The sequence below is a fragment of the Monodelphis domestica genome, chromosome 6 (genome assembly GCF_027887165.1).
Source record: "Monodelphis domestica isolate mMonDom1 chromosome 6, mMonDom1.pri, whole genome shotgun sequence".
Classification (NCBI taxonomy): domain Eukaryota; kingdom Metazoa; phylum Chordata; class Mammalia; order Didelphimorphia; family Didelphidae; genus Monodelphis; species Monodelphis domestica.
Genome location: NC_077232.1, coordinates 142972859 through 142998356, shown reverse-complemented (window position 1 = coordinate 142998356; position 25498 = coordinate 142972859). Strand labels below are relative to the sequence as shown.

Below are 25498 nucleotides of genomic sequence, written 5' to 3'. Positions count from 1 at the left end.
CAGCTGTCATTCTGAGGTACTGATGGTAAAACATGCTGTGGACCTCTTAATTGAGAGTCAATAGACTTAGGGTTCAGAATGAGCCATATTTTTGGAGATGACCAGTGTGGGAATTAGTTTTGTTTGACTATGAGTCATTTGATTTTCTCTTCCTTTTTTTTTTCTTCCAATGGGGGTAATAGATGAGAGGAAGAAAAAATAGATCTGGCCTCATGGAGCAGGCAAGAGCAAAGATTCAGGTTTGAGAATTTATAAGAAAGTGGTACTTAGGAAGCTAGTACAAGTAAGAGCTTTATTACTGTGTGACAAAGCAAGCAGGCAAAAAACAAGTCACTCACACACACACACACACACACACACACAGCCAGAGTAAAAGGAGATGTGTAATGAATCTTGGTGGGAATACATACTCAAGTATGTAGTTAAGTAAAGATGGAGTTTGGTTGAGAATCGGTAATGGGTTCCAGATGTGGAAGGGGACATTCCTGATCAGACCTAGATGTAGTGGGGAAATTCCTGGGTCACTTATCTCTGCCAGATTCAGGTGAGAGAGTTTTCTAAAAGGGACCAGATATGAATTAAGGATTTGAATTGACAATGGGGAATCTGAGGATTTGTACTGATGGGCTACCATTGCACTCGCCCAATCTGGAGCTGAGATTATGGTGGACACAGAGTCAGAATGAGTCAAGATGGTGGAAAAGTACAGACTGTCTGTTTTTGCTTATATGTTATAACTACAACATCAACCAATATATTTGATAATTACAACTATCACATTTTGTTTGTTCAAAAAATTAAGATAAAAAATTTAAATGCATTTAGAGGACTTTAACATAATTTGCTTTGGCATTTCTTGAAGCACAACACCAAAACTACTAAAATTTAGGCATTGGTGTAATACTCCTTTCCAGTACTCTCCTAGCACTCTTCTTCTACCCAAATCATAATGTTTATGTTCATAGTGAATCTGTGGTTCCCTGTAAAAATCTTACCCCTCCATCTCTAAAAAAGAATGTAAGGGACTTCCGGTTAAGATGGCGGCTTAGAGAAAGCTAAAGCTCAGATCTCCTGAAAACCCTTCCCGACCGATCTCAAACGATAAGCTCCTAAGGCGCCGAAATTCAAAACGATCAACAGCACAGACCCTGGGAACCCTCCTCCTGGACCTGGACCCGGTTCAAAAGGTACGGCTCCCCTTAAAAGCCAGAACCCGAGATCCCTCGGACCTCAGGGGTAGGAGCGCAGAGTCCAAGGCTCCCGGAAGCCGCAGCCCGGCCGGGCTCAGAGAGCAGAACCCTCAGGGCCTTCTACAGTCCCGGTGAAAGTTACTGCCTGGGGCTTCCGCTGCAGAGAGCTGGTCTAAACAACAGCAACCCTCAGGGCGGGCAAGACAGCCTCACGGGCTGGATCCTGCTATCCAAGTCTCAGTGAAAGTCCTTGCCCTCGGAGCTTGGGCTAGCTGCAGCCCATCCCCCCGCAGGCCGACGAAACAGCCTCACGGCCAGCGATTCTGAAGGCAACTTCCGGAAAGCGAGCCGGGGGGAGAGTGTGGCCTCGTGGTCCGACCCTTCCATTCCAGTTCCAGTGAGGCATATTCAGTTTAACCCAGGGAAAGCTCATAGAAGGGACAATCTGCCCCGGACTAAAGCCTCTGATCACCAGACAGAGATAAGAAAAGCTAATCCTCCACATTCAGAGATGGCAGCAAACTCCACAGAAGCACAGAAGCCCCAAAATACCAAGAAAAATAAGAAGAAAGGGGCGACTTTGGACACATTCTATGGAGCCAAAATACAAAATACAGAGCAGACAGAAGATAATATAAAAGAAAATGCTCCAAAACCTTCCAAAGGAAATGGAAACTCTCCACAAACCTATGAAGAATTTGAATCAGAAATGACCAAAAAGATGGAAGCCTTCTGGGAGGAAAAGTTGGAAATAATGCAAAAGAAATTCACGCATCTACAAAACCAGTTTGACCAAACTGTAAAAGAAAACCAGGCTTTAAAGGCCAGAATCAGGCAGCTGGAAGACAACGATCGTGTAAAAGAGCAAGAATTAATAAAGCAAAGCCAAAATACCAAGAAATTAGAAGAGAACATAAAATATCTCACCGACAAGGTGATAGATCTGGAAAATAGGGGGAGAAGGGATAATTTAAGAATAATTGGACTCCCAGAAAAGCCAGAAATAAACACCAAACTGGACATGGTGATACAAGATATAATCAAAGAAAATTGCCCAGATATTCTAGAACAAGGGGGCAATACAGCCACTGACAGAGCTCACAGAACACCTTCTACACTAAACCCCCAAAAGACAACTCCCAGGAATGTAATTGCCAAATTCCAAAGCTATCAAACAAAAGAAAAAATCCTACAGGAAGCCAGAAAAAGACAATTTAGATATAAAGGAATGCCAATCAGGGTCACCCAAGACCTTGCAAGTTCTACTCTGAATGATCGTAAGGCATGGAACATGATCTTCAGAAAGGCAAGAGAGCTGGGTCTCCAACCAAGAATCAGCTACCCAGCAAAACTGACTATATACTTCCAAGGGAAAGTATGGGCATTCAACAAAATAGAAGACTTCCAACTTTTTGCAAAGAAAAGACCAGAGCTCTGTGGAAAGTTTGATACCGAAAATCAAAGAGCAAGGAATACCTGAAAAGGTAAATATTAAGGAAAGGGGAAAATGTTATCTTCTTCTTTTACTCAAACTCTCTTCTATAAGGACTACATTTATATCAACCTATGTATACTAACATGTGGGGAAAATGTAATGTATAAATAGGGGGTAAAGAAAGACCAAATAGAATAATCATTCTCACACAAAGATTCACATGGGAAGGGGAGGGGAAGAAAACTCCTATAAGAAGGAGAGGAAGAGAGGGGGGGGGGTTACTTAAACCTCAATCTCAGGGAAATCAGCTCTGAGAGGGAAAAACATCCAGATCCATTGAGATCTTGAATTCTATCTTACCCAACAAGGGTAAGGAGAAGGGAAAACCAAGGGGGGGAGGGGGAGAGGGAGAACAAAAAGGGAGGGAAAGAGAGGGGGGAGGGGAAGGGAACAAAAAGGGAGGGACTAAAAAGGGAAACATCAAGGGAGGGGACAAGGGGGACTGTTTCAAAGTAAATCACTGGACTAAAAGGTAGAGCCGAAGAAGAAAAGGTTAGAATTAGGGAAGGCAATCAAAATGCCAGGGAGTCCACAAATGACAATCATAACTTTGAACGTGAATGGGATGAACTCACCCATAAAACGTAGACGAATAGCAGAATGGATTAGAATCCAAAACCCTACCATATGTTGTCTTCAAGAAACACACATGAGGCGGGTTGACACCCACAAGGTCAGAATTAAAGGATGGAGTAAGACCTTCTGGGCTTCAACTGATAGAAAGAAGGCAGGAGTGGTAATCATGATATCTGATAAAGCCAATGCAAAAATAGACCTGATCAAAAGGGATAGGGAAGGTAATTATATTTTGTTAAAAGGGACTATAGACAATGAGGAAATATCATTAATCAATATGTATGCACCAAATAATATAGCACCCAAATTTCTAATGGAGAAACTAGGAGAATTGAAGGAAGAAATAGACAATAAAACCATACTAGTGGGAGACTTAAACCAACCATTATCAAATTTAGATAAATCAAATCAAAAAATAAATAAGAAAGAGGTAAAAGAAGTGAATGAAATCTTAGAAAAATTAGAATTAATAGACATATGGATAAAAATAAATAGGGATAAAAAGGAATACACCTTCTTCTCAGCACCACATGGCACATTCACAAAAATTGACCATACATTAGGTCACAGAAACATAGCACACAAATGCAGAAAAGCAGAAATAATGAATGCAGCCTTCTCAGATCACAAGGCAATAAAAATAATGATTAGTAATGGTACATGGAAAACCAAATCTAAAACCAATTGGAAATTAAACAATATGATACTCCAAAACCGTTTAGTTAAAGAAGAAATCATAGAAACAATTAATAATTTCATCGAGGAAAATGACAATGGCAAAACATCCTTTCAAACCTTTTGGGATGCAGCCAAAGCGGTAATCAGAGGTAAATTCATATCCCTGAATGCTTATATTAACAAACAAGGGAGAGCAGAGATCAATCAATTGGAAATGCAAATGAAAAAACTGGAAAGCGATCAAATTAAAAACCCCCAGCAGAAAACCAAATTAGAAATCCTAAAAATTAAGGGAGAAATTAATAAAATCGAAAGTGATAGAACTATTGATTTAATAAATGAGACAAGAAGCTGGTACTTTGAAAAAACAAACAAAATAGACAAGGTACTGGTCAATCTAGTTAAAAAAAGGAAGGAAGAAAAGCAAATTCACAGCATTAAAGATGAAAAGGGGGACAGCACCTCCAATGAGGAGGAAATTAAGGCAATCATTAGAAATTACTTTGCCCAATTATATGGCAATAAATACACCAATTTAGGAGAAATGGATGAATATATACAAAAATACAAACTGCCTAGACTAACAGAAGAGGAAATAGAATTCCTAAATAATCCCATATCAGACATTGAAATCCAACAAGCCATCAAAGAACTTCCTAAGAAAAAGTCCCCAGGGCCTGATGGATTCACCTGTGAATTCTATCAAACATTCAGAGAACAGTTAATCCCAATACTATACAAACTATTTGACATAATAAGCAAAGAGGGAGTTCTACCAAACTCCTTTTACGACACAAACATGGTACTGATTCCAAAACCAGGCAGGTCAAAAACAGAGAAAGAAAACTATAGGCCAATCTCCCTAATGAATATAGATGCAAAAATCTTAAATAGGATACTAGCAAAAAGACTCCAGCAAGTGATCAGAAGGATCATTCACCATGATCAAGTAGGATTCATACCAGGGATGCAGGGCTGGTTCAACATTAGGAAAACCATCCACATAATTGACCACATCAACAAGCAAACTAGCAAGAATCACATGATTATTTCAATAGATGCAGAAAAAGCCTTTGATAAAATACAACACCCATTCCTATTAAAAACACTAGAAAGCATAGGAATAGAAGGGTCATTCCTAAAAATAATAAACAGTATATATCTAAAACCAACAGCTAATATCATCTGCAATGGGGATAAACTAGATGCATTCCCAATAAGATCAGGAGTGAAACAAGGATGCCCATTATCACCTCTACTATTTGACATTGTACTAGAAACACTAGCAGTAGCAATTAGAGAAGATAAAGGAATTGAAGGCATCAGAATAGGCAAGGAGGAGACCAAGTTATCACTCTTTGCGGATGACATGATGGTCTACTTAAAGAATCCTAGAGATTCAACCAAAAAGCTAATTGAAATAATCAACAACTTTAGCAAGGTTGCAGGATACAAAATAAACCCACATAAATCATCAGCTTTTCTATATATCTCCAACACAGCTCAGCAGCAAGAACTAGAAAGAGAAATCCCATTCAAAATCACCTTAGACAAAATAAAATACCTAGGAATCTACCTCCCAAGACAAACACAGGAACTATATGAACACAACTACAAAACACTCGCCACACAACTAAAACTAGACTTGAACAAATGGAAAAACATTAACTGCTCATGGATAGGACGAGCCAATATAATAAAAATGACCATCCTACCCAAACTTATTTATCTATTTAGTGCCATACCCATTGAACTACCAAAATACTTCTTCACTGATTTAGAAAAAACCATAACAAAGTTCATTTGGAAGAACAAAAGATCAAGGATATCCAGGGAAATAATGAAAAAAAACACATATGATGGGGGCCTTGCAGTCCCTGACCTAAAACTATATTACAAAGCAGCAGTCATCAAAACAATTTGGTACTGGCTAAGAAACAGAAAGGAAGATCAGTGGAATAGACTGGGGGAAAGCGACCTCAGCAAGACAGTATACGATAAACCCAAAGATCCCAGCTTTTGGGACAAAAATCCACTATTCGATAAAAACTGCTGGGAAAATTGGAAGACAGTGTGGGAGAGACTAGGAATAGATCAACACCTCACACCCTACACCAAGATAAATTCAAAATGGGTGAGTGACTTAAACATAAAGAAGGAAACCATAAGTAAATTGGGTAAACACAGAATAGTATACATGTCAGACCTTTGGGAGGGGAAAGGCTTTAAAACCAAGCAAGATATAGAAAGAATCACAAAATGTAAAATAAATAATTTTGACTACATCAAACTAAAAAGCTTTTGTACAAACAAAACCAATATAACTAAAATCAGAAGGGAAACAACAAATTGGGAAAAAATCTTCATAGAAACCTCTGACAAAGGTTTAATTACTCATATTTATAATGAGCTAAATCAATTGTACAAAAAATCAAGCCATTCTCCAATTGATAAATGGGCAAGGGAAATGGATAGGCAGTTCTCAGATAAAGAAATCAAAACTATTAACAAGCACATGAAGAAGTGTTCTACATCTCTTATAATCAGAGAGATGCAAATCAAAACAACTCTGAGGTATCACCTCACACCTAGCAGATTGGCTAACATAACAGCAAAGGAAAGTAATGAATGCTGGAGGGGATGTGGCAAAGTAGGGACATTAATTCATTGCTGGTGGAGCTGTGAACTGATCCAACCATTCTGGAGGGCAATTTGGAACTATGCCCAAAGGGCGACAAAAGAATATCTACCCTTTGACCCAGCCATAGCACTGCTGGGTCTGTACCCCAAAGAGATAATGGACACAAAGACTTGTACAAAAATATTCATAGCTGCGCTCTTTGTGGTGGCCCAAAACTGGAAAATGAGGGGATGCCCATCAATTGGGGAATGGCTGAACAAACTGTGGTATATGTTGGTGATGGAGTACTATTGTGCTAAAAGGAATAATAAAGTGGAGAAGTTCCATGGAGACTGGAACAACCTCCAGGAAGTGATGCAGAGCGAGAGGAGCAGAACCAGGAGAACATTGTACACAGAGACTAATACACTGTGGTATAATCGAACGTAATGGACTTCTCCATTAGTGGCGGTGTAATGTCCCTGAACAACTTGCAGGGATCCAGGAGAAAAAAACACCATTCATAAGGAAAGGATAAACTATGGGAATGGAAACACCGAGAAAAAGCAACTGCCTGAATACAGAGGTTGAGGGGACATGACAGAGGATAGACTCTAGATGAACACTCTAATGCAAATACTATCAACAAAGCAATGGGTTCAAATCAAGAAAACATCTAATGCCCAGTGGACTTACGCGTCGGCTATGGGGGGTGGGGGGGAGGAAAAGAAAATGATCTATGTCTTTAACGAATAATGCTTGGAAATGATCAAATAAAATATATTTAAAAAAAAAAAGAATGTAAGGTTGGAACTTAAACAGATTCATTCAATGATAAACAAGTATTTAGCGAGCTTCTACCAGATGTGAGGCACTTGGCTCCAGAGTGCTTTCCTTTAGAAGGAAAGGTGGGCATTATTGGTGGAACCATGGAATGGTCCATTTTATTGAATTTCAGTTTGGAATTAGGAAAGAAAAGTGAACTTAAAAAAAAATTTTTTTTGCCCGTTACATACTGTCAACATGGAATCTAGAAGTCCCCAAACTTGGGGCCCAGAAAGATTTAGTGATCCCCAGTTTATTAAGCTTGGAGGTAGAAACCCCAGGTTTGATCTTGTCACAAGAGAGTCCCTCCCCAAGGGAATGTCCTACTTCACTGATCTCAGACTAACAATAGACTTTAAGATGTTAAGTGTCTCTTTGGTCCCAATGGTCTCTCCCCCTTAGGCTAAAGTCCTTTACCAAGGTGGCCCTGCCCTGGGCTGGATATTTCCCTTTTGTGTCCATTGTAAAGCATCAGCCCCTCTCTGTTATTCCTGTCCGGAACTCCTCATTTTCCTGAGTTACCATAGTAAAGTCAATCAACTGTCCTTCTCATCCTCAGCCCCCCTGTTTCACCTAGAAAGGTATTTAATTAAGCTCCCCAATTTTAATGGCTCCTCAGACTTGTCCAATCTAGCACGGTTGGCTTTCCCAGGGGTCAGTGTCCAGAATGGCCAGAGTTCAATCCTCGGACTCTGTGCAGTGGTGTGGTGTGCAGCTCTGGGTCTAGGTCTATTATTGCATTGAACCCCTTTCCCTTGATTAAAGAGTGATTTTTTGACTATTCAATAGTTCTGTGTTTTTTCCTAGGCTACAATACCTTCAAAAAGGCAAAGACAAAAACAAAGGTCCAATATTTATCAAAATATTCTTGTCTGTACACTTTTAGAATCCTCAGGCCTGACAACTGTTTCCCAAACTGTTTTGGGAATCCCAAAGCTCTAAAACTACTTAAGACCTTTGGTATACCCAATATATTGGAGGAGTTAACTCAGCTTTAGGATTTGACCTGGGGCAAAGCTACACTCACCTTGTTGATTGGAGAGTAAATAATGCCCCCCTTATTTCCATCAATTATATCACCCTTCTCCCAGCTCCCAGATCATCCTCTTTCTTTTCTCAATGAGGTCAATATAGGATTCATGTAAACTTGATAAGGTCAGGAAATATCTTTTACCTTATTTTATATTCCCAGTTATTAATGTGGTGCCTGGCACATAGTAGGTACTTTTTGCTGTTTAAATATGTCCAACTCTTTGTGACCCTATTGGGGATTTTCTTGGCTCAGATACTGGAGTGTTTTGCCATTTCCATTTCCAGCTTATTTTACACATGAGGAAACTGAGGCAAACAGGGTTAAATGACTTGTCCAAAGCCATACAACCAGTATCTGAGGCCAGATTTGAACTCAAGAAAGTGACTTCAAGTCTAGTACTCTATTCACTGTACCACTTGGCTGCTTTAAGTAGATACTACTAAGGAAGTACTTAAATGTTTGTTTATTCGTTTGATTTCTAAGTTTTCTATACTTCCCAAATTCTAGCCCTTATTTATTTACACTTTGGAATTTAAGTTTGCATAATGATGTCATTTTCCCATCCTCTCATACCTCCCTTACCTCCATCTCTAGTTTCCTAACTTATTAACACTGTCATTTAACTTCAGCCACACTATGATCTTTGATCCCATCTTTCCTCACAAAAATCCTCTCTAATAATCCTGAATTTTCACTATTCAATCGTAACCCCCATCCTTCTGTGACTCACTCTTCTTGAACCTATTCTCTATCTTCATTACAATTTCCAGTTAATATCCAACCCTCCTTGCTTTCCCAGGCCATTAATCCTGCTTTGCCCTTATTCTTCTTTCAAAATCTGGAACCTTTTGTTAACCAGCTCAAATTACAATTTCCTCAACCCTTGAATCTCTTGCCTCATTGTCTATCACTTTTCATCTTTTCCAAATCTCAGCCTGGCTTTCTTTCACCATCTACCTTCTCTGATTCTGCTTAGAAGTCACTTGAATATTGCTCAAAGAGTGGGATCACTATAGACATAGGTTATTCAATTTTAGCTGAGTCCTCAAAGATGTACCTTAATCTTTTTACTCTAGTCTGATTTATCCTCTACTTCTTAACTTTCTATCATATAACCATTCTGAGCCAGGGATCTCAACCTGGGGTCTGCATATCCATAGATATTTCAGTAGGTCTCTAACTTGGATGGGGGGGAAAAATCTTTGTTTTCACTAACCTGTAAATGAAATTTAGAATTTCAATTGATTAACTGAAAATATTATTTTGAGGAGATCAGTGGCTTCCCCAAAGAGTGTGTGTGTGGGAAGACCCTTACCCCTTTATTCTTGATTGAATTTTAGTGATAGTGATAGGTTTAGGATAATCAGTATTGTGATTCTAAGTGATTTATATAAATTCCATTATAATCTTAATACAATCAATAGAATTCATGATTTTTACAAGGATTTCTAACTAAAGCTTAAAAACTGCTTCTAAAGGGATGTCTAACCCCTCCCTAAGTTTGTACTGCCCTTTATCATAAGATGCTGACCATTTGAGTCTCATGTCCCAACATAGCATAAATATCATGCATCCTTCCCTGTTTGAAAATAGCCATCCTTCCCCCCAGATCAGATGAGAGAGAGGTAATGGTCATTTCACTTGACCTTTAGGCTAATATGGGCTTTCTGAAATGAACCAGTTTTGTAATTGGGTAACTGTTTCTAAATAAGGTCTATATGATGTTATGTCTTGTGATATGTCATCAACCTTGTATTGAAATATTCATTTTGTTATATAAACCAGTTCTTGGCCTCTGGGCATTGTCTCTTGCCAGGCTCCAACAATGTAATACATGTACTTGTCTCTCTTCCAATAAAATCTAATTTTCTACCTTAACTTGGAGAAATTTGGCTTTTTTACTTTATTTACCTAAATTGTCTATATGGAGTCTGTGGGGTTTCTATTTAACAACAAGAGCCAAAGGGGTCTGTAACACAAAAAATGGTTAAGAACCAAGGTGTACTCTAGGCAGAAGGTCTTGTACTTTATTGAAAAATTTGAGGTCATTTTTTGAGAGTTCCTCTCTAGTTCCATAGTTCAAATCACCAACACACAATAAACCTCTTCCTCACCTTCTCTGATTCAGTTTTGGAAGGTGAGATGGCATTTCTCCTTGCTAACACCAACTTTCCTATTTCTGTTTTTGATACCATCTACTCTAGACTACTTCCAGATATTGCTCCTTTGATTATCATTATTCTTTTCATAATATTCAAACCCTCATTATCCCCTGGTTTTCTCCCAGTTGTCTAAAAAATGGCCAGATTTTCCTTATCTATTAATGACCTTCATTTGATCCTATTATGCCCTTGATCTTCTGCCATATCTCCTCTATTTTCCAATAAAACCCTTAGGAAAAAACTGTTCATACATATTGCCTTTCACTTCTAAATCCTTTGTGCTGGTGTTCAATTGTTTTCTCAGTCCAGTCCCACTCTTTGTGATCCCATTTAGTTTTTTTTTTTTTTTGCTTTTTAATAATTTATTTTTCCCAATTAAATGTAAAAATAATTTTTAACATTCATTTTAAAAAGTTTGAGTTTTGAATTCTCTTCCTCCTTCCTCCTTCCTGAGATGGTAAGTAATTTTATACATATGCAAAATATATTTCCATATTAGTCATGTAAAAGAAAGGACATACTAAAAAACTCACAAAGGAAAAAAATAAAGGTGAAAAATAGTTTGCTTCCTTCTACATTCAGACTCCAATCAATTTCTTCTCCAGAGGTAGATAGCCTTTTTCATCATTAGTCTTTTGGAATTCTCTTAGATCACTCTAGTGCTGAGAATAGCTGTCTTTAACATTTGATTTTTATACAATATTGCTGTTATTATTTACAGTGTTCTGCTGGTTATTCACTTTGTATCAGTTCATGTAAGTCTTTCCAGCGTTTTCTGAAATCATCCTATTCATCATTTCTTATAGCATAATAGCATTCTATCACAATGACATCCTACAACTTTTTTATCCCCTCAATTTCCAATTCTTTACCATCAGAAAAAGAACTGTTATGAATAGTTTTGTACAAATAGGTTCTTTTTATTTAAAAAGATCTCTTTAGAATAGAGTCTTTGTAGTGGTATTTTCTGTGTCAAAGGGTATGTATAATTTGATAGCCCTTTGGGCACAATTCCACATAGCTCTCTAAAATGACTGGATCAATTCACAGTTCCATCAATACTGCATTAGTGTCCCAATTTTCTCATATCCCTTCTGTCATAGATCATTTTCCTTTTCAGTCATTTAGCCAATTTAATAGGTGTGAGGTAGTATTATGTCTAAATCATATTCATTTTGACCTTATCTTGGTATATGTGAGATATTATTCTATACCTACTTTCTGTCATATAATTTTCCAATTTTTCTACCAATTTTCTTTGATAATTGGTTGAAATATGACATTCAGACTCTTTTTTTTTATCCTGACTTTCAGGTAGTTCAGTGATTCTTAAATTATCACTCCTGGGTCTATCTTCCAAGTCAGCTATTCATCTAATAAGATATTTCACATTTTCTGATTTTTTTTATTCTTTTGGTTTTGTTTTTATTATTTCTTGATGTAATATGATGATGTTAGCTTCCACTTGCCTAATTCTACCTTTTAAGAAGTTATTTTCTTGTAAATTTTTAGCTGCTTTTCCATTTGGCCAATTGTGCTTTTTAAGGGATTGTTTTCTTTGGTGAATCTATTTCTATTTGTGTGTGTGTGTGTGTGTGTGTGTGTGTGTGTGTGTGTGTGTGTATGTGTGCTTCCTTTACCAAGCTGTTGACTTTTTTCATGATTTTCCTCCACCACTCTCATTTATTTTACCAATTTTTCTTCTACCTATCTTATTTGATTTTCAAAATCTTTTCTGAGATATTCCAGGAGTTCTTTCTGGGCCTGATTCCAATTCACATTTGTCTTTAAGGCTTCATATGCAGTCATTTTGACTCTGTTGTTCTCTTCTATGTTTGTGTTTTGAGCTTCTCTGTCACCATAGTAACTTTACATAATCAGTTTCTTTTTTGTTTTGCTCATTTTCTAGCCCATTTTGTGATTTCTAACTTTGTTAAAGGGGGCTCTACTTCTGGAGTGGAAGGGATATTCTCCCAAGCTTCTTGCACCAGGGGCATACATCCTAGCTGCTGTTTTATGCCAAGGACCCAGGGTCTCATTGCTGGCTTACTAGGGCATGACCTGATGCTGGCTTCCTTGATGCTGCCTGTGCTAAAATGAGCTCCCCTCTTACCTTAGTTAGACCTTTCCTGATAATCTTCTAAACTACCTTGAGGTAGAAAATTATTTCACCCCTTCCTTTTGTTGGTTTTGCCACTACAGAACTCAATTTAAGGCATTGCTTTATTGTTGTTTAGAGATGAGTTTGGGAGAGCTCAGGTGAGTTCCTGCCTTACTCTACCATGTTCCCTTTGGGGTTTTCTTGGCAAAGATATGAGAGTGGTTTGCCATTTCCTACTCCAGCTCATTTTTTACAAGCAAGGAAACAGGGTTAGGTGACTTGCCCAGGGTTATGTAGCTAGTAATGATTTGAGATCAGATTTGACCTTGGGAAGATGTCTTCCTGACTTCAGGCCTTTGTAATCTGGCTTATATTATCATCATTTGACTAAAATTGCTCTCTTTAAAATCTTCTGTCTTCTCTTTTTTCCTCAAATCCAATCACTTTTTTTTGTTTTCATTTTTCTTGACCACTCTTGCAACACTTAACACTATTGACTGCCCTCTCCTCTTGGCTACTCTATTCTTTCTGGGTTTTTATGACACTGCCCTGTTGACCTTCCTGTATGTTCTATTTTTATGAGAATCTTTTGGAGGATCATCATCCATATCCTACCCTCTATGTATAGGTGTATCCAGAGACTCTATCCTGGGTCTTCCTCTCTTTTCTTTGCACCTATTCTTTTGGTGATCTACTCAGCTCCAATGGATTCAGAGATTATCTCTGCACATGAATTTCAAATCTACATCTCACTGGATCATAGTCTAACTCATAGACCTAGAGTTAGAATGATCTCAGAGGACAAATTTTTTTTAAACCCTTACCATTGGTCTTAGAATCAGTACTATATATTGGTTCTAAGACAGAAGAGTGGTAAGGGCGAAGCAATAGGAATTAAGTGACTTGCCCAGGGTCACACAGCTTAGAAGTATCTGAGGCCAGATTTGAACCCAGGACCTCCCATCTCTGCACCTGGCTGTCAATCCACTGAGGTACCTAGCTGCCCCCTCAGAGAGTATCTAATCTAACTTCCTGTGAATCTTGAAATTTCTCAGACTTGTGAATGTTAAAAATTTCCACATTGGGGAATTCTCTATTGGAACAATTCCCTACTGGGAACATTCCCCATTTGGACAGTGAGAACTCTACTTGGATCAGAAATGGGAGGACCTCTACTCCACCAGTACTTAAGACTGCTTTAGGGGAGAAAACTCCTTGCTAAACAATGAAAGTACTTAAACCCATACTTATAATGAGGCAAAAAGTTCTTTAAGCCATGCCTATTTTTAGAATTAATACAATGGGGTGCTAAGTACCTATTAAAGGTCAGGCAACTTGTAAACTTGCTAGGAGCAAAGAGGTGAAAACTTATTCAGAAGTTTTTTCTGGTTCAAAATTACTAAAGGGATTAGTTGACTCAGCTGTGAATTCAGAATGGGTTGTCCTTTGGAAAACGTCTACTGTGATTGGTAGATGTAAGGACTTAGGGGAGGTGACATAGGAGAAAACCCCCTATATAAGGAAAAGCAGAATCTCTTGTAAAGGAATCCTTTTGGAGAATCTCTTAAGAGAGGCTCTGGAGAAGGGAAGCTCTTGGAGGACAATCTCTAAGGAGGTCTCGCTGGAGCTCCTCTGAGGGGACTCTGTCCCTCTGGAGGCTCTTGAGAGAGGCCCTTTGAAACAGTCTCTGGCTGGAAGGCTCTTTGAGGAGGACTCTGGCTGAAACTCTCTCTGAGGAGACTCTGTCACTAGAATTCTTGCTTAGACAGACCTTGTGGTGAGTGATAAAAGACTGACTGACTGATCTCTCTCTCTCTTAAGACTCAGGTCTAGGCCATATTGGTTTGAGGCCCTTCATACTTATTCCTTTCTTACTCTCCTTCTCTCTTTCTTTGATTCCTCATTGTATTATTAACTAAAATCTCTATAAAACCCAGTTGACTTGGGTATATTCATAATTGGGAATATTTCCCTGGCGACCACCTTATATTTGATTTAAAACCAAGACACTGTAGTGAAACATTTTCTGCAGTCACAAATTTACTCACCCACTCTTATATCTACTATAATTTATATCTTCCACTATTTTACTCACTACAGTTTATAACCTCAACCATTTTAACTCTTACAGTTTAAGGCATCCACTCTTTTAATTGCCACAGTCCTCATGTGATAGATAAAGAATCTGAGGACCAAGAAGTTTCTAGACTACATCTCTTTTCTAAACTCCAGTTTTATATTTGACTTTTGGACATCTCCACTTTGATGTCTTAAACTCAACATGTTCATAACAGATTTTATTTTTCCCCCTAATCCCTAAATCTTCTCATAATTTCCCTATTTCTGTACAGTGTAAAGATTGGGTTTAGCTATTTCCTGATTTTAACAATGAAGATACTTAGTCTAACAAAATCAGGGAGGATTGTGAACATTAAATTACTCCACCCTACTTAGACCTTACTTTAGGGGAAGATAAAGTTGTAATCTCATGATTGAACAATGAAGGTACTTAGCTCTTACCTTATAGTGAAGCTAGAACTTTAAGTTAAGTTTATTTTAAGATCTTAATACAAAAAGGTGTTAAGCAACTATAAAGGTTAAATTAATCACAAAAAAGGTCAAGTAACTCACAAAAGGTGAACTTAACAAAGTGTTAAGTAACTCTAAAGATATAATCTAATCAAAGAAGATGAGAACTCTAAACGAGATGGGCATTTAGAGAAGGAGACATGAGAAGTGAAAGGTCTATATATTTAGCTCACTTCCTCTCTTGGGCACCTTTTTGGCAGTAGAGAGTTGGCTGGTGGCAGCGTGCTGGGCCTTTTGGCATCTTAGTGTAGCTACAAGCTATTTCCCGGTTCAGTGGTGAGTTTCTAGCTGGGTTTTCCTCCTTTACTTTCCAACTTTATCCTCTTAGAAGACTCTAATCTTCTTCAGAGACCTAGAGGCAGGGATTTTAAACTCCCCTTGGCACAGGTCAGGCAGGAGAAATCCTATATCCTCTTCTCACCTTCTCCTTAAATTCCTTCCCTCTATATTAATTAAATTACCATAAATTTCCAGACTGACTTGGGTATTTTATGTGAGATTTCCCTTGGTGACCAATTAAATCTAGATTTTACGTCACAACCCTAAAATTATCTTGACACCAGGGTAACATTATTTTTCTAGCCATTGAAGTTGAATACCTTCAGATTATCCTAAATTCTTCTTTTCCTTCAACCCCATATTCAGTCAGTTGCCAGTTCTGCCACCTATCTCTTCTTTCAAACCACAGGGATTCTACTCAAGGCCTTTGTCCCCTTTGGTCTGGGCTATTCCAATAGCCTCCCATTTGGCTTCCCTATATTCAGTCTCTCCTCCAAGTTATCCTCCACATAGCTGATATTCTAAAATGATAGGTCAGCTTAAGTAACCTCAGGAGTTCCCATTTCCAGTCTTATTTTGCTTTTAAAGCCCTTTATGATCTGGGTCCAAACTACTTATCTAGTCCATTATACATCATTCTCCCTCAAATATTTTCACTAGTTAAAGAGGGCACCATTAGATTGGAGAATGGAATTTTGTGTATGTGTGCTTGTGTGGCAACTGTGAAATCAAGAGCATATTAGTGATGATTCCTCATTTTGGAATGACTTTCCACATTTGTACATGAAAGGCAAGGTTTTGGATAGTTCTAAGGCTTATTCAGGAAATATAAATTGATATTAGGGATAATGGCAAATTAAAAAACCTAATAATAGTCTTTGGCTTTCCAAATTTCCAAATCTGTGTGACTACAATATAGGAGAAGGATTTCTTTATTCAATTCAAATGAAATAAATATATTCTCCTTCTTTCCCCAAGAGGTAAGTGAAAAGAGATGGAAGAATTAGGTTTCAAAAGAAGTTCAATAAAGGACTAAACACAGAGACACATATTTGTAAAAAGACCAAAAATTAATGCTCATATCTAAGCACAAATGATGAGATTCCAAGATGAATAAGTTGATCACGATTTTGTTCTGTTCTGGTTATTTTTAAAAAGTTATTTGAGCAGGTTGCATCATCTTCAGAAATAAATTTCAGAGGACTCAATTACAGAGAGGTCAGACAGTAGCCAATGTATACAATCTCTTAAGCCTGGAGCCCTAGCCTGGACCCCTGGGAAGATGAGAAGGGTCATGGTAGCGGACCAGACTCTGAAGAAAGTATGACCCCCAGTTTTTCCACAGGCTTCATTTGGCTCCTGCTGTGAAATTCACAGATGTGAAATGAAAGCTGAAAAACCAAGGGATAGAAAGTGGAGAGAAAGACCAAATAAATCCGGATACTGAAGACAAAAGTGGAAGGTTTTTAGAGTCACGAGTACCTTTCATATACCTTGAACAGCTGTGTCAAGTGGCCTCTTGGCTTAATGAAGCAAATGAACCTCTTTAGAAAATTATCTGGGTCTAAGACTCCAAATTCAGGCATGCTGGGAGTCTAGGTTTTCCAGAACAGGGTCCAGTTTCATCAGACACATATTGTCATGGAAACAGATTCCCCAACATCTGCTACTGCCTACTTATTAGTGCATCTTTAAGGGCCTTGTGGTTGCATTTTGGAGAGATTTAAAGCCTTAAGTGAACGTAAAATTTGCAAATGGGAAAGTGAGGAAAATAAATAACAAATGATTACAGAGGGGAAAAAAAGAAGTCAAAGCAGAGGAATTAAATGAACAGATGCATATCTTATTACCTTCTCTTCCATTTCACTCCCTGTTCCAGGTAAATTCAAAGGACTTAAGGAAGTTGGAGTATCACTGGACTAGAAAAACAAAAAGATGAGAGAAGTTAGATGTCGGGACACAGATATTCTGGCCAAAAATGAACAAAATATCACATTTACTCTGTCTCTTGGCAGTCCCATGTTTGGCTCTATAGTTTATTATTGTTGTTTTTCTATTTATTTTTCTATTTTTAGTCTCAATGTGTTGAAAGAGCTCAGGAAAGGGCTACTTATGGAAACAGAGATCGTGAAAGCCATCTAGTCCACCCCAAATCTGAGTAGACATTTCTTGAGATAGAGCAGTAAATGTTTATTAAACACCTACCGAGATACAAAACTTATTTAAACAGGATAAAATTCTTGGCCTCAAAGAGCTTACAGTCTAATGAGGGTTCTAACATGTCTGACAAATCTACTCCATGATATTGGAGAACTCACTACTGTCTGAGGCAGTCTATTCTGTTAATGAACAGCTCTACTTTTGATGAAGTTTTTCTTTCTATTGAGTCAAAATCATCATCTTTTAGCTGTTTGTAAAGAACAGGCATTATCACGTAAAGCACATGGCTGAAGACTAAAGCCCCTCTTTTGTTTAAAAACCACACAACCTAGAAACAAAAATAATATATTCAGCAGGAGCATGGAGCATGGAGCGTGTAGCTGGCATTTTGGCCTGGTGTTAACACATTTCAAATCATTGTAATTTTCCTCTTCCAGTCCCTTGACCTGTTATATACCTGCCTCCTGTGGTCATTGGCTCTAGTTTGCCTAATATGAGCTAATGATGTCAAAGAGGGCAGTTAAAAAAATCCCCACCATCATCCTTGTGTGTATGTATGTTTTTCATCTCAAGCTATCTTTCTCCACCCCTAAACCCCCATCTGCCAGCTCCATCACTTTCAAACTAAGCCAGAATAGCTCAACTCTCCCTAAATCAACTGGCTGTGAGAGGAACTAGATGGGCACAAAAGGAATTGTAAAGACAAAGAGAAAGAAAAAAGGTTAGAGACCCGAGATCTTAGTAAAATGGGCTAGGCATGGGAATCATCCTGGACTCCTCACTATCTCTCATCTCCCATAATCAATCTATTGCCAAAGCCTATCAATTTCACCTTAGCAATATCTCTAGAATATTGTAAAGGCCAGCATGTAAGGGGTTGGACTAGATTATTTAAGAGTAGGGTCACCAGGAATTTAATCAATTTCAAATGATTTTTTTTAGCAATTTATTTATAAACTATAGAAAGAGTAAAAGTAAGAAAGTCAGAGAAAGGACAGGGTAAGATATCTAATATAATATACTAAGTAATTTTGCTCGGGGCCCCTGACTCAACCCAGGCAGGGCTAATTAGTTCTTATCCTTAGGGGCCTCAGCCTTGAGCAAAGAACCAGGGATACAGGGAGCCTCTCTCTAGAGGGGTGATGTCTCCTGAGGCTAGTCCGTTCACAAAATCCAGGAGTCGTCCTTTTTCACTAACCCCATGTGGTAGTTCTATAGGAAAAATCCAAGAGCAGTCCAAGGTCCCAAACTGGAGCTCCTTCAAGATCAAATTGAAGGTGAAAGACCTCTTCACAGGAAGTTCTTGGACTTTTAAAAGACCATTCCTTTTCCTCATTTCCTGTGACTTCCTTCCATTTTACATGGACCAATTACAGCTAAGGCTTTGCTTAGGATTGCCCAGGGGGCAGATTCTGATTCATCACCCACTTCACACGTGGGTCACAGCCCTCCCCCACTCAAGTGTAAATGGGGTGTATACGCTTTGGGTGATTAAATCTAAAAATGGGCTGGGGAGACTTAATCCTATCTTCACAATATGCTCTGTTCTCTCCTCTGACACTGACACTACTCCCGTGCAGGAGCTCATTATGTTGTGGGTAGATGGTAGCAGGATCTCGCTCCAAGAATGGGAGACATAAACTCCAATCCAGAAGAAAAGAATTCTATTTGAAGGAGTTGCAATTTTTGAAATATATTGGTCGATGTCACAGTTCTAAGAGAACTCTGGCATGCCAGAAGAATCCCTCAAACTCAGTACTTGCTCCTTCTTCTCTATGACACCAAACCCTAAAACACACCTTCACCTGAATTTGGCTCTTCTGGAATGAGAATATGGGGGGTGGGGTGGGGGGGAGGGATGAAGTATATTGGAGGACCACTATTGATTAGTCATATCTTAAAGTTCTAATCTCAAGTAAATACAGAACATCATAAGTAATTAATAAAATAGATTAGGCACAAAGCTGATGCCCAGTACAGAATATTACAGATCCAGGATGCAGAGTGGGGAATTGATCAATCTGCAAATTCATGCCTGACTAATGCTAAAATTACAGGTTTTGTGGTTGATGTTTAGCTGGTGCTAACTAGTAAGAAAGACAAGATTTCAGAATATGAGGGGCTTGCTCCTATTACTGTCCCTCAGGGCCAGCTGTCTGCCCCCATCAATCACTTCTTGCCTGAGTTATGTGGAAGAGGCATGGAGGAAGAGAGAATTTCAAGCATGTAAGAAGCAAAGCTGGGGACCTGATCTGTCAATCAAGGTGAAGATTCCAAAACAGAATGTTCCCAGGAAAGGCAGTTGGAGCTGGCCAGAGGAGATGAACTGAGATTTCTGCTCTGGGGTTTTCTGACCAAGGGAGAGTCAAGCCAGACTGAAGGGGGAAGAAGCTGAGAACTGATCCCTGTTAGCTTCTGTCCCAGGTTGAAGGACCCTTGGGGGGCTTCTGGAGTTTGAGATGAAATTAACTTTTGTTGGTGGCTTTGTGTAATTGGAAGAAAAAAGATTTAACAGTTGTCCTCCATCTCTCTGTCTCTGAGTCACAGTTGTGACAGGACTGAGGTTTTCCAAAATCCTCCTATCTTCTTTATAGATTAGAGACAACCTCACCCCTCTCACCTCAATTTCCATCCTTACCAGAGAAAGAGAACAAGAGTATCTTCTCTAAACCTCTCAGTTCACCTTTGAGTTATATAGAAAGGTGGCTGACCAGCAGGGGGGAGGGGAAAAGGGGCAGGAAGGTGTGGGTGGAAAACTGGGAGGAGGGCAGGAAAAGTATTGATCTATTAGCCATCAGTTGTGATCAATAGGCAAACCCCAGAGTAACCCCTCTAGCAGCATCTCTCTATCTTTCATTATCTCTCATCTATCTCCATTATAACTAGGCACCCACAAATTTTCCCTAGCAGCTCTCTAGTCACAGCCAGCCAGAGTATATCCCAATTATTGTGGCCAGAGATATTCACCACAGTATCCTTTTCTAATACAGTTACTGTAATTGGCCTACAGATGGGTCTGGCTGCCTCTAGTCTTACCCTACTTCAATCTATCCTCCAGTCAGTCACTAACATGATTTAAAAAATTTTTAATTTTATTAAGAAAATTTTTCCATGGTTACATGATTCATGTTCTTTCCCTCCCCTCCTGTAGCCAATGAGCAAGTCCACTGGGTTTTACGTTTGCCATTGATCAAGACCTATTTCCATATTATTGATATTTGCACTCCAGTGATAGTTTAGAGTCTATATCCCCGATCATGTCCCCATCAACCTGTGTGATCAAGCAGTTGTTTTTCTTCTGTGTTTCTGCTCCCACAGTTTTTTCTCTGGATAACATGATTTCCTTGAAACACAGACCCAACTATATCAACCTCCATTCAATAAATTCTAGTCGCTCTCACTAGTGGCCTCCAGAATCAAATACAAAATCCTCTGTTTGGCATTCCTCCTAGCTTTCCAATCTCTTTACTCCTTGACACACACTCTTTAATCCAGAAATACTGGCCACCTCTTTGTTCCACAAAATGCTCTTCTTTGTTCTGCCTACTGACCTTCCTGGCTTCCTTTAAATACTACTGAAATCTCTTCTTTTATTGGAAGTTGTTCTCTCTTAATTCTAGTCTTCCCTTTGTTAACTGGTTTCCCACTTATCCAGTACGTTTGTTTGCATGTTGTCTTTCCTATTAGAAAGCAAGCTCCTTGTACCCCAAAGAGATAATAAGGAAAAAGACTTGTACAAGAATATTCATAGCTGCACTCCTTGTGGTGGCCAAAAATTGGAAAATGAGGGGATGCCCTTCAATTGGGGAATGGCTGAACAAATTGTGGTATATGTTGGTGATGGAATACTATTGTGCTCAAAGGAATTATAAAGTGGAGGAATTCCCATGGAGTCTGGAACAACCTCCAGGAAGTGATGCAGAGTGAGAGGAGCAGAACCAGGAGAACATTATACACAGAGACTGATACACTGTGGTACAATCGAAGGTGATGGACTTCTCCATTGGTGGCAATGCAGTGACCCTGAACATCTTGGAGGAACCTACAAGATGAACCACTATCTACATTCAGAGGAAACACTGTGGGAGTAAAAACACAGAAGAAAAACAACTGCTTGAATACATGGGTTGAGGGGATATGGCTGGAGCTGTAGACTCTAAATGAACATCCTAATGCAAACACCAACAACATGGAAATAGGTTCTGATCAAGGACATAAGTAATAACCAATGAAATTGTGATTGTCTGGGGGAAGGGTGGGTAGAGGGGAAGGAGGGAAATAATGTGATTATTGTAAGCAAGGAATAATGTTCTAAATTGACTAAATAAACTTATTCAAATGGGAAAAAAAGAAAGTAAGCTCCTTGAGAGCTTTTGCCTCTTTTTGTGCCTGACACATAGTAGACACTTAAATGTTTATCAATAGATTAATTGATTGATTGCATCACTGTCTCCTCATCCACCTGAAGTGATTGGCTCTAGGACTCACCTTTATTCAATGACAAAGAATCAAGATAATGATGAAAGGGATGGTGGGGTCCCTTTTTAAAAACTTCTAGAGGGAAGTTCATTTCTGGAATGCTAACCCAGGCAATATTTTAGCTTTTTTTTTTTTCTTGTTCAAGAATCCTAAAATAACTGAAATCTTTCTGGGGAAGGGATCCATGTTAGGAGGGGAAGAGAGAGTATATCAATTTGTACATGTCTCTCCAAGCTAGAAATGGCATAGATATGGATGAATGTTCAAGGAAATAAAATTGTTTCTGGTATATTTGGCCTGTTAACATGGAAATCCAGAAGTCCCCAGTTTATTTAGTTTGAGGGTAGAAACCCCAGGTTTTGACCTTGTCCGGGGAGAGGTTTCCTTCTGAGGGAAGGTCCCACTGCACCAGACAATAGACATCCACTTCAGGTGGGAGGTAGACTTCAGGTGGGAGGTAGACCCCATCTGAAGACAAGTAGCTCTTTTGTCTCCAGAAGCCTTTCCCAGTATATCACACCCTCCTTACGGAGAATCGAACTCCGGACCTTCAGTTTGAAGCTGAGACTAATGTGCTACCTACTGTGCCAAAGCTGAAGTGGATGTCTATTGTCCAGTGAAGTGGGACCTTCCCTCAGGGGGAAACTCTCCTGTGACAAGGTCAAAACCTGGGGTTTCTACCCTCAAACTAAATAAACTGGGGATCTCCAGATTTCCACATTGACAGGCCCAAACCACAGAATACAATTAGTATTGGCATTTTCTTTCTCTGAAACATAGCTGCATCCTCTTGGAGCCCTGTGGGACAGTGATGCATTGTAGTAGAAACAGAATTGAGTTTCTCCCCTTCAAAAGAGGGGTGGGGAGAGTATTCTCCACTCTAGTGACCTTCCATCATTGTTTTACCCTTTCTCTTTCATCAGCCTCCACAGTAGGCATAAGAAAGTCCTGAATCCTCTCCTTCCCTTGAGAGAATGTATCATATGTCAGATTATTGGAAATTAGGTCCTGCTGGTGACAACTTACTTTATTCTCACTGTCGGAGAGCACTAAATCCTGGTGGGTCACAATTTCCATGGGACTGCTCAGGAACAGATCATCTTCTAAGCTAGCCTCTGGACTGGGACTGCTTGTCCTCTTCATAGGAAGGGCTGTGGGTGGTGGGGACTGCCCAAACTTGATATTCTTGCCCAACTGTGGCTGAAGAAAGGAGAAAGACAGAAAAATCAGTCAATTATGGAACAACAAAGCAGTTAAAAGTTCTAGAGCTAAGGTGATCCCAGATTATCTGGTAAAGGTTGGGGGTATGTTCTAGATGGAACTAATTCAATTCATGAGCAAAGCAACTAAAGCACATTGAGGCAAGTGACCATGATGAAGGGCTACAATGTTAACTGGTGGGACATGTTTTTTTCATTTCCTTCCTCCCCCTACCCTCCTCGCCGTACACCATTCTCATTCCTTCCCAATGGTGAGCCATGAACATTCTCATCAATCAGCATCTTCCTAGATCTCTTTATAAACCTCAAAACTGCCAGTTCTTTTGGAACTATTCACCCTCTGAACCTCTGTTGGGTGAACAAGATTCTTCGTGTTCACACCATGATCCAAGGTCTTGCTCTACCCCAAAGAAATTCCTGATTTTCCAAAGGGGGGGGGTAGGAAGACCTTGATTTCTTGGAATCCTGTTCTAAGAAGTCAGTATATAGAAAATGCCATTTATTAACAAAACTTTTTTCTTTTTTTAAATGAGTGAAATCCTTCAGGGAGTTTCATTAATGACGTTGTTCTCCCCTGACACCTCATCTACTTTACTTTTTGTAAACATCTCCAGTAATCCTGTGGAGAAAAGCAACTGTGTACATGGAAAGATGTAGAAAAGGAACAGAGAAGGATAGTGAATGGAGAGGACAGAGAAGGTAGGGAGGGAGAGAAGAACAGGGACCTGGGAAGAAGATGAGAGAAATAAGAAAGGAACAGGGAGAACATTTAAAGGAAGTCTGACAGTTAAAAGGCCAAAAAACAGATAAAATATTTACTGAAGAAAAAGAAAACAAGAAAAAATAATACTTGAGAGATGGAATGAAATATTTCACAACTCTTTGATGTGATCTGTGATCCTTTGCATGTGGGTAAGCTTGTCTAGTAGTGTAGACAGCAACCTATTCACACCCTGTCTGCCTATGCCCCAAGTGTTGTTTATTATCTCATTGACTTTTGGTCTGGACAATTGATGGTGATGGTATCACTGTTTTACTAAAGCATGTGGGCATCTATTCATCAGTAATCTATTACTCTCTGTCTCTCCATGTGAGCAGCTCATCTCCTTTTCCCCCATCATATGTCATTGCTCATATCCTTTATACCACTTTTCCAACACCTCTCTTGGTCTGGTAACAAGCTGCCACTTACTTGTGGCCACCATGTACCTCTCCATTGCCCTCTGAGTGATGGCAAGTTTAATCCTTCAGACTGTAGAATATATGACATGACTTGCAGCCATTCACATCACTGGAAGAATACTGACAAACCGAACAGAAACACTTAGCACAAACAAATGGCGTTTACAGGGGGAGCGATATATGTGGTGATTTGAGAAAAAACTGATTTGAGTGGATCCAAGGTCAAAGAAATCTCATCAGCATTCTAAAAAATAGCTTTTCATTCTGGCTAATCTTTAATCCCAAAGACATAAATTTAGCGACTTAGTTCCTCCTAATAGGAACAAGAATAAAGAGAGGAAGTAGAATTTGCATTTGTTCTAGTGTTCCTGGGTCTCTAGGAATAGGGTTCATGCCCTTCTCTACTTCTACTCAAAGGATGCTCTGCTAGAAAAGGTTGCCCTCTTCATTGAACTGTGAGGCCAATAGGTATCTAGAGATGGATAGTTATGGAATTCTATAAGCCACCAACTTCACAAGATGACTTTGAGGACTGTGCATAGTACAGGTGAGAACTTAGTATGGACCCATCATTACTAGAATCTGAGTCTTGACTCCAATGCCCTAGTTGGCCACCCCACTAAATGCAGTGAGGAACTTTTGATGTTCGCCTAGGAGAGGATGAACAGCTGGAGCAGCCCAAGAGTGAGAAGCTGTTGGGTGTCTTTCTAAGTCCTATGGGAAGGGTTAGTGAGTGTCTAGTGAAAGCCAATCAACAAGCAAGCTCAGCAGAAATGGCCAATGAACCAGAGGGCATGGATTAACTACACAAATGACTCATGTCATTTATTGCTCTGGACAATCCATTTGGGAAAGGAGGGGATGGATAACCTAGACACTTTGGCTAAAGGAGGTCAGAAGTTAGTGTTC

The 25498-nt window shown here is 39.2% G+C and overlaps 1 protein-coding gene across 11 annotated transcripts in view; it reads right to left on the bottom strand.

Moving 5' to 3' along the window:
• Window positions 1-25498, bottom strand: part of CRACD (capping protein inhibiting regulator of actin dynamics) — a 309702-nt gene that overhangs the window by 23864 nt on the left and 260340 nt on the right. For all 11 annotated transcript variants that reach the window (XM_007496414.3, XM_056802651.1, XM_056802647.1 and 8 more), the window contains 2 exons: window positions 23214-23387; window positions 17399-17467 (listed from right to left, as the gene is read on the bottom strand). In XM_007496414.3, the coding sequence (XP_007496476.2) occupies window positions 17399-17467; window positions 23214-23387 (243 nt within the window). The remainder of the gene's footprint in view (window positions 1-17398; window positions 17468-23213; window positions 23388-25498) is intronic.